At 39.9% G+C, this 14,277-nt stretch overlaps 1 protein-coding gene across 18 annotated transcripts in view; it reads right to left on the bottom strand.

The window, feature by feature from the left end:
• RGS7 (regulator of G protein signaling 7) overlaps nucleotides 1-14,277 on the bottom strand; it is a 548,216-nt gene that overhangs the window by 289,578 nt on the left and 244,361 nt on the right. For 17 of the 18 annotated variants that reach the window (XM_078357252.1, XM_078357254.1, XM_078357255.1 and 14 more), the window contains one exon: nucleotides 6,217-6,313. The exons of the other annotated variant lie outside the window; for it this stretch is intronic. In XM_078357252.1, the coding sequence (XP_078213378.1) occupies nucleotides 6,217-6,313 (97 nt within the window). The remainder of the gene's footprint in view (nucleotides 1-6,216; nucleotides 6,314-14,277) is intronic. 18 annotated transcript variants of the gene reach the window in all.

Raw genomic sequence — 14,277 nt, 5'->3', positions numbered from 1 at the left:
TACATTTATTACATTGATTTTTTTTTCATTAGAAACTTAGAGAACATGAAAGAAATGTCTTTTAGTACAACTTTGCAGAAGTCACAAAATAAGATGCAAATAATCATCTATCTGCCTGCTCTAAAGGCTTTGATACCATTATGCTCAAAGTTCTTAAAGGTTTTTTTCTTTTTTTTTTGGTAGTTAAGGACAGACAATTCAAGTTCTTTGTTGAAGATGAGATTATAAAGTGATATCATGTAAACAGTTCTGGTCCTACAACTGACTTTTTTTTTTTTTTTTTTTTTGAGATGGAGTTTTGCTCTTGTTACGCAGGCTGGAGTGCAATGGCGCGATCTCGGCTCACTGCAACCTCCGCCTCCTGGGTTCAGGCAATTCTCCTGCCTCAGCCTCCTGAGTAGCTGGGATTACAGGCACGCACCACCGTGCCCAGCTAATTTTTCGTATTTTTAGTAGAGACGGGGTTTCACCATGTTGACCAGGATGGTCTCGATCTCTTGACCTTGTGATCCACCCGCCTCGGCCTCCCAAAGTGCTGGGAATACAGGCGTGAGCCACCGTGCCCAGCCACAACTGACTTTTTTAACCTCTGCTAAAGGAACTTACCTTGGTTCATCATACCAGTTAAACATTTACTGCCAATGAATATGTAACCTATTTCCCCAGCAATGCCAAAATACTAGCCCTCAAATCCCAGTAGAGTTACTGGCACATAGTGAGTATTATATCAGTGTTCATTGAATTGAATTAAAAACATAAAGAAAAACACAGCATGCACCTAAGACCAGCAGGTCACCAATCCTGTATTTTAAAAATCAGCTTAAAAATGCAGATTTCTACAATCTGAGATATTTGATCGGAAGGAGAAAATAAAGTAAAATAAAAACAAAAATTACAGATTCCCTAGTTCCATCTCAGCACTACTGAATTAGAATATCTGCGGTTTGTGCTTGGAATCTGCATTCCTAAGAACTTCCCCAGTGAATTTGTTCCAGCCATACTCCAGAGCAGCATTGGATCAATCCCAGTGAATTTGTTCCAGCCATACTCCAGAGCAGCACTGGATCAATCCCAAATATTCTTCTTTTATAATATTCTTTTCTGTGCACTCCTTTTTTTTTTTTTGGCAACTATAAGTACTGTGTGTCCAATACGTGTGCTATGGGGGATGAGTCCTAAGTATAATTAGAAGAAATACTGAGATGGGAAAAGTTTAAACTAGAAAAGGGAAGTCGAAGTTGAAAACATAGTGGCCGGGCGCGGTGGCTCACGCCTGTAATGCCAGCACTTTGGGAGGCCGAGGCAGGTGGATCACGAGGTCCAGAGATCGAGACCATCCTGGTCAACATGGTGAAACCCCGTCTCTACTAAAAATACGAAAAATTAGCTGGGCCTGATGGTGCGTGCCTGTAATCCCAGCTACTCAGGAGGCTGAGGCAGGAGAATTGCCTGAACCCAGGAGGCGGAGGTTGCGGTGAGCTGAGATTGCACCATTGCACTCCAGCCTGGGTAACAAGAGTGAAACTCCGTCTCAAAAAAAAATAAAAGAAAACAGTGAAACAAAAGGTAGATGTTACTGTGGAGGACTGAAGGAACTGAAGAAACCAGAAGGAAGTTTGTGCAGATGACAGGACTGTGCCTGCAAGACTGTTTGTGAGGATTGGGGCAAGAGCTGCAAAGCTACTGGGAACCAGTACTCTCTGCTTCTCCTTCCTGACATGTTTTACTATTTTCAACTGCAGACAAGCTTCCTTTGCTGCTCTCTGCATGGGTCAGTATTCAGCCCCTAGGTTTACACTGCCTCAGTGCAGACACACACATACACACACACACAGTCACACATACACTTCACCAAAGTTCTGGGAATCTCAATAGAATCCTAGGAGAGAGAGTTGTTAGCCATATTCTGGTCAGTGTACATACACCACTGATCTCATTCCTTGGCCCTGAGGCACCAGGTCACATATGACCTACGGAGCTGCCTGAGCTACCTCTGCAGCTGAGAAGGTACTTCTGGAGAAAAAGGCAATGCTGTGATTGGATCCACTCAAGGACATTTCTTGTCTCAAAGTTTGAGGAACTGGCATAGAGGAATTATCCAAAGATATTTTCCTATGGTTTGGGACTATGGAAACTAGGAGGTTGAAATAAACAACTCCAAAACCAAAAAAAAAAAAAAGAGAGAGAGAGAAAAGTCTTAGCTATTTTACTGCACAAAATGCACTTAGCAGGAAAAACAAAAACAAAACGAACCCTATTATTAGGTTGGTTATATTTGTCACAGCATTCTTTGACATGATTCTGGGTCTGGGTTGCAGAAGTTGCAGGGGGGATTGGGTTATGTCATCACTTTCTCAACACAGCTGTTTTCACTTGAGGTGGATGTGGGCATTACCTGGCCACCATGACCTACATTTTCCTTTGAAGCACGGGAGTTGTCCACTGGAGTTGGATAGGGTCCACTCCTCCACAAAGCTGTTGAAAGCTATCAATCTTAGGGGCAACAGAGACCCTCAGCTTGGGAGAAAAGGAAGGAGAAGGAACTAGATTCTTCTTCTTAACTGCTTTTTTCTTCCCCAAGTAAAATTAGAAAAAAAATGTCATTAGATAGATTGGGGTGGCCTTGTTTGACACCATACTGCAGAGATTATTATAGCCCTTCAAAGAGAAAGACTGGCAGAAGCAAGATGGTCAGTGATCCCAGAGCCCTCAATAAAACAAGCATGCTCCCCAGAGCTGCCCAGCTTCTGTGGACACACTTTAAGGCAATACATCTTAAACTTTCATATTCAATGTGAAGCACATCTGGGAATGGGTCCAGATACTGCATTTTCTTTTAAAATTGACAAATAATAATTGCACATATTAATGGGGTACATAGTGATATTTTGATACAAATAATGTATGATGACTAGGCAGAGTGGCTCATGCCTATAATCACAGCCTTTGGGAGGCTGAGGCAGGAAGATCACTTGAGCCCAGGAGTTCAAGACTAGCCTGGGCAACATGGTGAGATCTTGTCTCTACCAAAAAAAAAAAAAAAAAATTTTTTTAATTAGCCAAGTGTGGTGGCATGTGCCTGTGGTCCCAGCTACTCGGGATGCTGAGGTAGGAGGATCACTTGAGCCCAGGAGGGCGAGGCTGCCATGTTTGCACCACCACACTCCAGCCTGGGTGACAGAGCAAGGCTGTCTCAAAAAAACAAAACAAAACAAAACAAGAAACAAATAATGTATGGGATAAATAGTGAGTGTTTGAGAAACGATTAACATTTAACAGTTTTGAGTAATCAACATATCCATCATCTTATTTATCATTTATTTCCATTAGGACCATTCTATGACCTCCTAGCTATCTGAAGCTAAGTATTATTGTTAACTATAGTCCTTCTTCAGTGGCATAGAATGCTGGAACAACCTGGCTATGATTTTTGCATTCTTGAACACATCTCTCCCTGTAAGTTTCCAAGTGATTCTGATACTAATGGTCCATGGAAGTAATAAGGCTTTAAGGAGCACAGACTGGTAACTTGAGAAAGTTAGATGGACAACGTTTGAGATCCTTCCTTCCCCATGGAACGGTTCACAGTATGGATTGACGCCGGTCTACAACTGCACTGCCCTCCTTTCACATGTCACAGGCCTTCACAACTGCTTTCTGGTTCTACTAAGGGCAATGAAGCTAGCAGATTCCTTGTTTCACTAGAAGCTCTGCAGTGGACCATGGAGAGAGGGGAGAAGCTGAAAAAACTGGGAAAGCCAGCAGTTGGCTTCAAGTTGGGCCACAAAAGAACAGAAGAATTAACGATCCCCAGGGATTATAAGAAATATCTGGGGAGGGATATTACTAGAAAAGACTGAAAACTTCTAGTAAAGTGGATGGAGCCTGAAAACATTATAACTTGGGAATATTAATATAAAGAAGCTGATACATGCTAGACGTAATACTAGATGTAACAACTAAATCCACGACAAAGCATCTAACTGAACCTATGAGGCAGAAAGCACCCCTAAAGTTTCCAGGGAACAAAAAATGATTACTTGTGTCTAATTACATTAACCTCAAAAATGTCATTGATATTTTCTTTTAATAGCTACAAATGTTATTTTATATCAGTAAATACTAAAACAATTATCAGAGATTCCCAGGTTAATTTTCAATCTATATGTCCAATCTTACTTTTCAATTAAAATCTTAATGTTGTCAACCAAGAATTCTTCCAAGTTGAGATATTGCTCAAGATACTGCTGAAGAACTCAAGCAAAAATCTGAGACTCCAACAGAGTGGATATCTCAAACGTGCAGCCAAGCTGAATCAGATGAGCAAACCTTTTTCGTTTAGCCTACGTTTTTTCATAATTCCCGAATTAGAATGCTTCTAAATAGGCTGTGCACAGTTAAACTGACCATAATTCCCAGTGCAGGTTGGCCACACAGTACATTTATCTGTCTAAATTCTAAAGGTGATAATTTCATCCCTTTCATTAGCTCATCAATATATGAGTAACATTTTTATATGTATGCTTAGATGTGAAGTGAACTCTCTGAGTCCTTGACCAAATGGAGTTTAAGGGTTAGCTAGAGATACAGGACATATACAAAATAACTCTAAGACACAGTGGAGCATAAGAACTGCTTTAAGAGATGCAAAACACCAAGGTCTTTGAGAGCAGAGACAAGAAGTTCAGGACAGTTTTCACCAGAGCTCTCTGAACAGACTACTGAAGAATGGATGGAATTTCACAGTCAGAATGGCCTGTACGTGGGACAGTGAGGAGAGGAGAGATGGAGTGAAGCCACAGATGTGAAAAGTACAAGGCATCATTAAGAAAGAGCAAGAAACGGGAACAAAGTGGGAGTGAGAGGGAGTAACAGGGAAAAAGGAGGACACATTTTGCTAGAGCAAAATGTCATTCCACGGTAGCTCTCAGCTCTAAGCTCCTCTTGTTTCTGAGAGCAACACAGCTCTCAAACTCCAACACGGAGGCCTGCCTCCCTGTTATTCCCGTCCTGATCTCTGCCTTCTTCCCAGGCTTGACAGCCTCCTGATCACGAATCCTCCCTTGATCCCGGTCATGAGGAAGCAGCCCACAACCCTTGTACAGGGACCCCATCAAGCACCCTTCCCACCCACACTCAGCATCGGCCGCCTTTTTCTCACCCCTCTCCGCTGAGGCTTTGGGCTGTCAGATCTCACCTCTTCCCTGAGCTGTGCCAGGCCATGCCCCAGCACAACTCAGACCCCAAAACCGGAGCTTTCACTGCCTTCCGGAGTCACAGCACAGATGTTTAACTTACTACTCTTCATTTTGTCTTGGGTTTCTATAGTCACTGCCAATCAAACCCGTGGGGGTTCCCCACTTTGGATAATGATTCTTTTATCTCTCAGTCTCCCCATTTAAAAATAAACAAACAACAACAAAAAAAAACCAAATCCATTGGGCTACGTCTTTTATTCTGCATGCCCCCCATTCACCCCCTCCCGCCCATGCTCTTTTCCTCTATTCCTTCAGCCCTTGGGTATCAGGACCGGGCTCCCAAACTATTCCCGCCAAAGACATACCCTTGTCACAGTGGCTATTGCCCTTACTGAATGCCAGTTTATTCCGAGTATTTTCATCACAACATCCTCTAAAGGCCTGTGTAAAAAATGTTAAATGTCTCCATATTTCCCCTTTTATCAGAATTAGATTCTTTTGGCTAGCTTTCAAAGACCCTCATAACCTGACCCCAGTTCTCTGCGGTTTGGTCACTGTCGAGTTCTGTGAACGCAGCTGGTGGTTGCTGTGGTCTTGAGCGAATACGGCTCTTTCTCGTCTTTCAAACAGCTCACCACTGCTCTGTAGATACCCCTTCCTGACTCCCCATCAGTCAGGAAAAAGAAATCATTGATTTTTTTTTCACCCTCCTAATTTCCATATACAAGCTTCGTAACACTGGCTTTTACACATCTTTATTTATTTTAATATTGTTTTACTTCACAGTTGTTCATTCTGCCTTCACAAACTAACCTACAGCGGGGTCGTGATTTTTGGTGTTTTGTTTTACTGCCATTTCAAATGTCTCACATGATGATAAATACGCCACAGGCATTTCGCAAGTAGTTATGAATAATGGATCAGAGAGAGAGTTTCAATCGTGAACAGCTGCAATCAGTTTTAAATAGTTATCTAAGACTTATAGGAAAAAATAGAGCTATGCTCCATGCAGACTTACCAGAGAAGACGCTAGGTATCTTGGAAAGAAAGCTTTTGACCGTACGGATAGGAATTCCATTTTTTTCATCTTGCATACGTGCTATGACGTCTTCCATCTAAACAACAACAATAACATAATTAAAACCTTTATGAAGTTGAACTTTTGTGAAAAAAAATCAGCTCTCATCACAATTTTGTATTCCAGTTTTGCCCAACTAAGAATAATGCCATATTCTTGCCTTTCTAGTTTTTGCCACATTAATAGTTTAAGTTCTGTTAAAAAGGGATGGAGGAAACAGCAAGAAAAATGGCCATTTTAGAGCCCATTAAAGCTACCAATAGGAATTGTGTGCTTTGAATATTGCCTTTCTCCTGACTTCATGTGCTTTGGTTATAAAGGTTAAGCTGAAAGAGTGTTTATTTCTCAAGTCTTCAGAAACCATTGTCATAGCAAATTCATGCTTCATTAATGTTATCTCCTCCGAAGTCAGTGCAAAAGGAAGGAGAGCCTTAAAAGCATCTGCTTGAATTGCTTCTTCAAGCGAGATATTTTCCATGAATTTGTTTTACAATAAAGCTCTAAAACCTGCCTGGAAATCCAGGACTGACTGCCAGCTGCTATTACATCTCTTGCCCAGGTACTTACTGAAGTGTGTTATGAAACACACACTCACACACACACTCTTGTGCACATACCCACATGCATGTGCACATATTTTCCATACATGCACACATATACGCACACCGGTACACATACACATACATGTACACACACATATGGATACACACATATATATACACAATAAAATGAACGTAATACCACAGGCTTCTGCCCATTTACTAGATTCCACTTTATCTTTCTTTCCGTCTTGTTAGTACACTCTTTTTTACAAATTGCTCACAGTTCTAAAGGCCTGTGCTTCATAAAGTCAATGTGGAATTTAGTTTTGAAGAACATTCATTCATTCAAATCATAGCCACAGACTTTCCTCATGTGCTTCTAAACCTGTGAGATGTACAGGCACACAAGCACATACAAGCTGTAGTTTGGGACCTAAAATCCAGTCATCCATTTATCCATTTCACAGCCACTTTTCATTAACTCTCGGCCAGATACACTACCGGGCACTGTGGATATAAAAATGCACACAAATACAGTTCCTACTCTCAAAAACTTCAGTCCACAGTGACAACCAAGGTGAAATTTGAGTAAAGCATGTAGTTTAGCTAATAGTGCTGTACCAACATTAGTTTCTTGTTTTGATAATTATGCTATGGTTATGTAAGATATTAACATTAAGGAAGCTGAGTAAAGGGTATACAGGAATTCTGTTATCTTTATATCTTTTTTGTAAGTCTAAAATTATTTCAAAGTAAAAAGTTAAATCACAGTCTAAACTTTATATTAGTGAATTACCAAATTTCCATCAACACAGCTTTAGAATGGTTTTCAGCTAAGAAATCGAATGTGCTTGGTATCAACAGACGTATTACTATGACAAGTAGGGATGTGGAAAGAATGGGTTTTAATGAAACACAGGTTTGTATTTGACTTTTAACTCTCCTAACTATTATCTATGTTCTTTGAGTAAGTTAAATAACCTCTCTAAGACTCTGTTTTCTGATCCATAAAATGGTGATCATAATACTTATAATTCCTTTATAGTGTTCGTGGGACTGCATTGGGCCTAGGGTGAGGTAAAGTATTTGAAGGGCAAACGACACCACATATATAAAGCCTAGTACATATATAGAACAATAAATATTAGATCAAATGTCCATGAACACTCATGATATCTGGGGATGCTTATTCTCCATCTTCATATTTCGTTTCATGAGGAAGGAGCACCATTGCCCGAATCTGCCTGCCTGTCTCTGGCCCCTAATTTACTCCACAGGAGCTGAGCTGACTTATCAGACAGAAGAGCTGAGAATGAGAAACTGGCCAGCAGGACCCATTCTTCTCCTGGCTAGAAGCCCACATCCAACTCTGCTGATGTAGAGATGCCTGCCCTAGTAGGTGAGTAAGTCTACTCAGGATTGTGCTTGAGGATTAACGTTGACTTGTGCACATTCTTCCGTAATACCTTTATCAGCAATCAGGGTGATGTTGTGACCCCTACGTGCCTGTCTTTACGGTTGCGGTTCTCAGTTGGCTCAGAATTCAAGTATAAAAAGATACGGCTGGGTGCTATGGCTCATGCCTGTAATCCCAGAAATTTGTGAGGCCAAGGCGGGCAGATCACCTGAGGTTGAGAGTTCCAGACCAGTCTTGCCAACATGATGAAACTCCGTCTCTAATACAAAAATTAGCCAGGTGTGGTGGCACGCGCCTGAAATCCCAGCTACTTGGGAGGCTGAGTCAAGAGAATCACCTGAACTCCAGAGGCAGAGGTTGCAATGAGCTCAGATTGTACCACTGCACTCCAGCGTGGGAGACAGAGTGAGACTTCGTCTTAAAAAAAAAGATGCTTTTATCAGGCCTCTAAGAAACAGCAGCAATAACCAAATATAAAATACTCTACTTCTCATGTAATAAAGGTCTCTCATGACTTTTTATTTTGTTACTATTTGCTCATGACTGACCTGCCGCATGTTGAGAAATGCAGAATAAGCTGCTTTGTCCTGCCCCGTGTCAGCCTCTAAACCCTTGTACTATCTGCTCAATGGTTTAAAGCAGGCTGGATTAGAGGGACATGGAAACCTCTCTGACTCCCACCTTCATCTCAGCACCTAGAGATGTGGCAACAGCCACCTCTGATTGGGCTGAACTAAGGCGCATAACTAGGAGCGGCAGCGTCTTCTTTGTACAGTCTCAGCCCTGCTCGGTTCACTGGATCCCAAAGGAGTGAGAATAGGAGGCTGGAAAGGAAAAGTGATTTCTGTGGCTGTATTTCAAAATTTTCCATGTTTCTGAGTCATACTTTCCACAATAGAGAAAACTTTTAAGTAAAAATAGGATTGGTGTTCTAGACTGAAAATGTGATCATGTACAGGCATTCAGCTGTTTTTAGCTTTTTTCAGACATGATTTATCCACGAACTTTGCCATGGCCTAGAATGAGACAAAAACAAACAGAAAACAACAAATGGAAAAACAAAGACACATACAAAAAACCAAAACCCTGCTTTCTAGAAACTAAGATCTATGAAGAAAGAAAAATAAAAGTCTAGCCCTCAAATGACTGAAGGGACCCCCTGTTGACTGAGGGGACCCCAGGGAAACCCTGGAAGCTAAGTTCATGGCCATGATGGAATGCGATTGGGGCACACCTCGCTGCACCCCTCCCTCACTAACCACCATTAGGCTTTCTTCCCCAGGGGCTAAGCAGAAACTGGCCCTTTTGAAAGATTCCACATTGATGATGTCCATTAATGACTTATCTTCCCAGTATAGAACAAAACTAAAATGAGATTATGCATTCCTTCACTCCTCAAGATGTCTGCTCCCCCCATTCCCCTTTTCTTCAAATGTTCACATTATCTTACATAAAATGTAAACTTACAGGGCCCTAATTAAAGTCTCACAAGTCTGTAATCATTTCTCTCACTGTTGCCTCCTGCTTTTTAAGGAAGATATATAACTACTAAACCTTCTGAGAACCTCTTTGGGAAAAACAGCCTCACAGGCATCTGTAACTTGTCCTCAAGCTGGCTCAGTAAGCCTCCATGATTGAGATTTATGTCTCAATCACTCATTTTGGTTGTCAGAGTCACCAAGGTCACATAAAAAAAAGTCCATCTTATCTGTTGACGTTTCCCCAAGCATTCACTCACAGTCTACTACCTTTTATAATAAGCATGACTTTAACATGCTTGGTGGTCTGTTTTCTCTTTAGCAACAGCAACTGGATGAGAAAAAAATGATAAAAGGAGGCAAAAAAAAAAAGAGCAAGCTAGTTAGACAGTAAGAAGTATGAGAGACAGTAAAACTCAACTCCAAGATATATGAAAACATTTGAGACACTTTAAAGCCAAAAGACTCAGGTACCTCAAGTATCTCTCATATATACGTACCTGTGTGTGTGTGTGTGTGTATACGTATCTCTGTGTGTATGTGTACATATGTATACATATGGATGCATATATATGCATGTATATATACATACACACGTGTGTATATATGCATATAAATACATGTATGCATATACATATGTATATATGTGTATATATTCATACACACACCTATATATATGCATGTATAGTTATGTGTGTGTATACATGCCTTGGGTCACCGAGGATTTTTCTGAAGGCTATTGTCTTTATTTTTAAAATAAGAAGTTTGAAGTGGGTGATCTGAAAGATTTCTTCTAGCTACAAAATTATTAAAGTCTGGAAATAATTATCAGCATTTAGAAGTAGATAAGTTTCCACATTAAGTCAAAGAGCCAATTTCCTGTTAGAGACAAATAGATGAGGCTATTAAATTAAGGCCAGGCCAGGCATGGGGGCTCAAATTACACCAGTAATCTCAGCACTTTGGGAGGCCAATGCAGGAGGATGACTTGAGCTCAGGAGTTTGAGACCAGCTTCGGCAACATGGCAAAACTCCATCTCTACAAAAAAAATACAAAAATTAACAGCGTGGAGGCAAGCACCTGTGATCCCAGCTACTCAGGAGGCTGAGGTGAGAGGATCTCTTGAGGCTGGAAGGTCAGGGCTGCAGTGAGCTGTGATCCTGCCACTGCACTCCAGCCTGGGCTACAGAGTGAGACTCTGTATCAAAATAAATAAAATGAAATAATAACTCAAACAAGACTGTATACAAATGAATTTGCTTCCAAAGTTTCAATACAAATTATAGTTACTGAAAGCATGCATGTAGGCCAGTTAGACCTGAGTTTGAATCCTGACTGTGCTACTTACAAGTCATCTAAACAGGTGAGTTAATTTAACACCCAAAGATTCAGTTATCTCATCTGTAAAATGGAGATAATAATAAATTGTATACATCTTATCAAGGGTGAGAATTAGTGAAACAATGCTGGTTAAATGTTTGCTATAGTATAATGCCACCATCATCATCATCAACCACAACATAATTTTCTTCCCTCATCACTGTACTAGGAAGGTACAGGCCTTTTTTCTTCTATAATTCAGCTGGCCAAGATGCTGTAGTTAAGTGCAAATATTTAGTAGATGCTATAAATTGTCAACCAATAAGCAGTCAGAGATGCCTATACATAAGCTCTGTCTTTGCTTTCTTGTAGAAAGCTGAGTTCATGTTGGCCCCTGAAAAACAGGATTTGATTTGAAGAAATGTCAGGGAAAATATCTGTACATATAAGCAAAGGCTATGTAAACTATGAAAAAAATCATACTTAAAGAGGAAATAAAATTGCATTCACTTTTAACAAAATGAGAATGTCTCTGCTCTCATCTTGACAAATTTGCCTCTTGAAGTTATTTGGAAGATTTAAAAATGAATTAAATGGATTGCTCTTTGCAAGATGTAAATTTTTAATGCAAACTGATTCACTATGTGTGATAAAAGTAAACGTTAAACAACTGTATTTTGCAAAGTAGTTTTGATAGTATCTGTTGCTGAACTCATTCAAAACTTTCTTATGCTTGTATTACAGACCCCTCTATATTTCATTAACTAGTAAAACTGTTTTTCCTTAAATGTAAACTTCTGGGGGAAAAAATTCTTACCTTACTCATCTTTGCTTTGCTACTATAGAAAGTACCTAATCCATAATGGAGGCTCACTTTCAAAAGAGGAGAGGGGACTGGTGTATTTTTGCTTAAGGCATATGTTTGTTTTTCTCTGAGAGCCTCAAACAAAAGTGGAAGTTAACTTCAGATTTAGTCTTGAGATGTTTGTTTTTTTTTCTTTGTATCTAATGTTTGTGAAAAAATACATTATTAGCATCAGAAATAGCAACAGAGAATAGCTAAATGGATCACGAGGTCAAGAGATCGAGACCATCCTGGCCAATATGGTGAAACTCCGTCTCTACTAAAAATACAAAATATTAGCTGGGCATGGTGGCGCGTGCCTGTAATCCCAGCTACTCAGGAGGCTGAGGCAGGAGAATTGCCTGAACCCAGGAGGCGGAGGTTGCCGTGAGCCGAGATTGCACCATTGCACTCCAGCCTGGGTAACAAGAGCAAAACTCTGTCTCAAAAAAAAAAAAATTAAACACTCATATCCCTCTCACTCTTTCTGCCTTAATGCAGGGATTCTTCAGCTTACTTGTTAGAGGAATTTCTTCCTTTAAGGCAAGAGAGTAAATCAGTGGCTGTTTATGAGGCTGTCTTCTTGTTTGCAGATGTGACACTCAAGTTCATTGCCATGTGTAAGCTCTCAAGATGAAAGGCACTATTGAACTTCAACACCCTGCTCTTTTCCCAGGAATTCATAATTAGCATTTCCTTTGGAATAGTTTAGATGTCACTTCAAGCTTGTAATGTATTTCAAACATGGCTCAGGTTAAACAGTCCCCGCCCGCACACTTGGCGGAATGAAAGAAGGAGCATATTATGCAGGTATATCTTCTTTGAAGAGAGTTAGTAATTATTCACGAAGGGCCGCCAGACAGGGCTCCCACATATTGATGAAAACAAAATCACTGCCTTGAAGTCTCTCCAGTTCTCTAATGCTCTAAACAATTATGGGAGTTTAATTAAATTAACTTGTAGCTATATTTGCCAGCACTTTACCACAATATCATTATTATTGATTTCATTAAGCAATAGCTTTACAGAGACACCTTGACTGTAAGCAAAACACGTGTATGAAGTAAAGCTAAAATGTTTTGTACTCTCTAGTTCTGAAAAAGAAATGAATCAATCAAAATTTCAAAAGTTTCCAACTTTGCATTATAACCACCATTAAGCACAGGCATTTGGAGATGTAAATGGGAGACTAAATGGGCAGCTTGAATGGGTTTTTTCTATGTGTACATACTTTCAAATTATGGTGTGTACTGTCATTTTAAGTGCTAGCTATGAAAATAGGAGAAATGATCACTAAAGTGCTTCTTGGATTTCTTGGGGAATTAGGTGGTGGCAGGTTTTCATAATTTAAATCCACCTATAATTATTTTTACTTCAGGAAGCCTTTCTAATGAAGAAAATCATTTGCACTTCTGAATTCATGAGTAAGAGCAGAGAAAGTAGAGTCAGCCTCTAATGAAAGCTGAATAAGAATAATGAGATGAAAATGTGGAACACAAACTGCTTGCTGCAATAATTCATTAACGCTGCTTCTAATTGATACAATTTTCCCCCATGTTACAGCTGACTGCAGTCAGTATCTTAACTCAGAATTAATTACTCTTTTCATATAAAAAAGCTGCCATTTTTCATGAATAAGTATAACTAAATATAGAAACTAGTAAAATCTTATTGCATGTAACTCTGTCCTAGTTCATCTTAAATACAGATTGATTTATTTAAAAACCAGTAACTCAATCAGGCACAGTGGCTCAAGCCTGTAATCCCAGCACCTTGGGAGGTGGTGGCTGGCAGATCACCTGAGGTCAGAAGTTCAAGACCAGCCTAGCCAAATTGGCAAAATTCCGTCTCTACTAAAACTACAAAAAAATTAGTCACGTGTAGTGATGGGTGCCTGTAATCCCAGCTACTCAGGAGGCTGAGGCAGGAGAATCCCTCGAACCCACGAGGCGGAGGTTGCAGTGAGCTGAGATCGCACCACTGCACTCCAGCCTGGGTGACAGAGAGAGACCGCATCTCAAAAAAACCAAACCAAACCAAACCAAAACAAAAACCACACACAAATTTGAAAGCTTAGATTAGAAATTTGAAAGCTTAGAAGCTTAGAAATTTTATCCTTTTGTGATTGTTCAGAAATAAAATACAAATACTTTTTTCTAATTTATAGATATTACCATTTTTTTCAAATAAAACATTTCTCTCATTGATCTCAAGAAATATAACTTCTACTAAAAATATATAAACAGATAAATAAACAGTTATGTTCATTGTATTTGCTGGGGTTACTTGGGTTGCAAGTGACAGAGTCTTAAATTGTCATGAACGAAGAAATGTGTTGTAAGTATTGGATGTCTGCTGTAACTCCAAGACAGGAACATGAGTGGGTCTCATAGGCAGCC

This window comes from Callithrix jacchus, chromosome 19 (genome assembly GCF_049354715.1).
Source record: "Callithrix jacchus isolate 240 chromosome 19, calJac240_pri, whole genome shotgun sequence".
NCBI classification, from domain to species: domain Eukaryota; kingdom Metazoa; phylum Chordata; class Mammalia; order Primates; family Cebidae; genus Callithrix; species Callithrix jacchus.
This window is presented reverse-complemented; position numbering and strand designations above follow the sequence as displayed.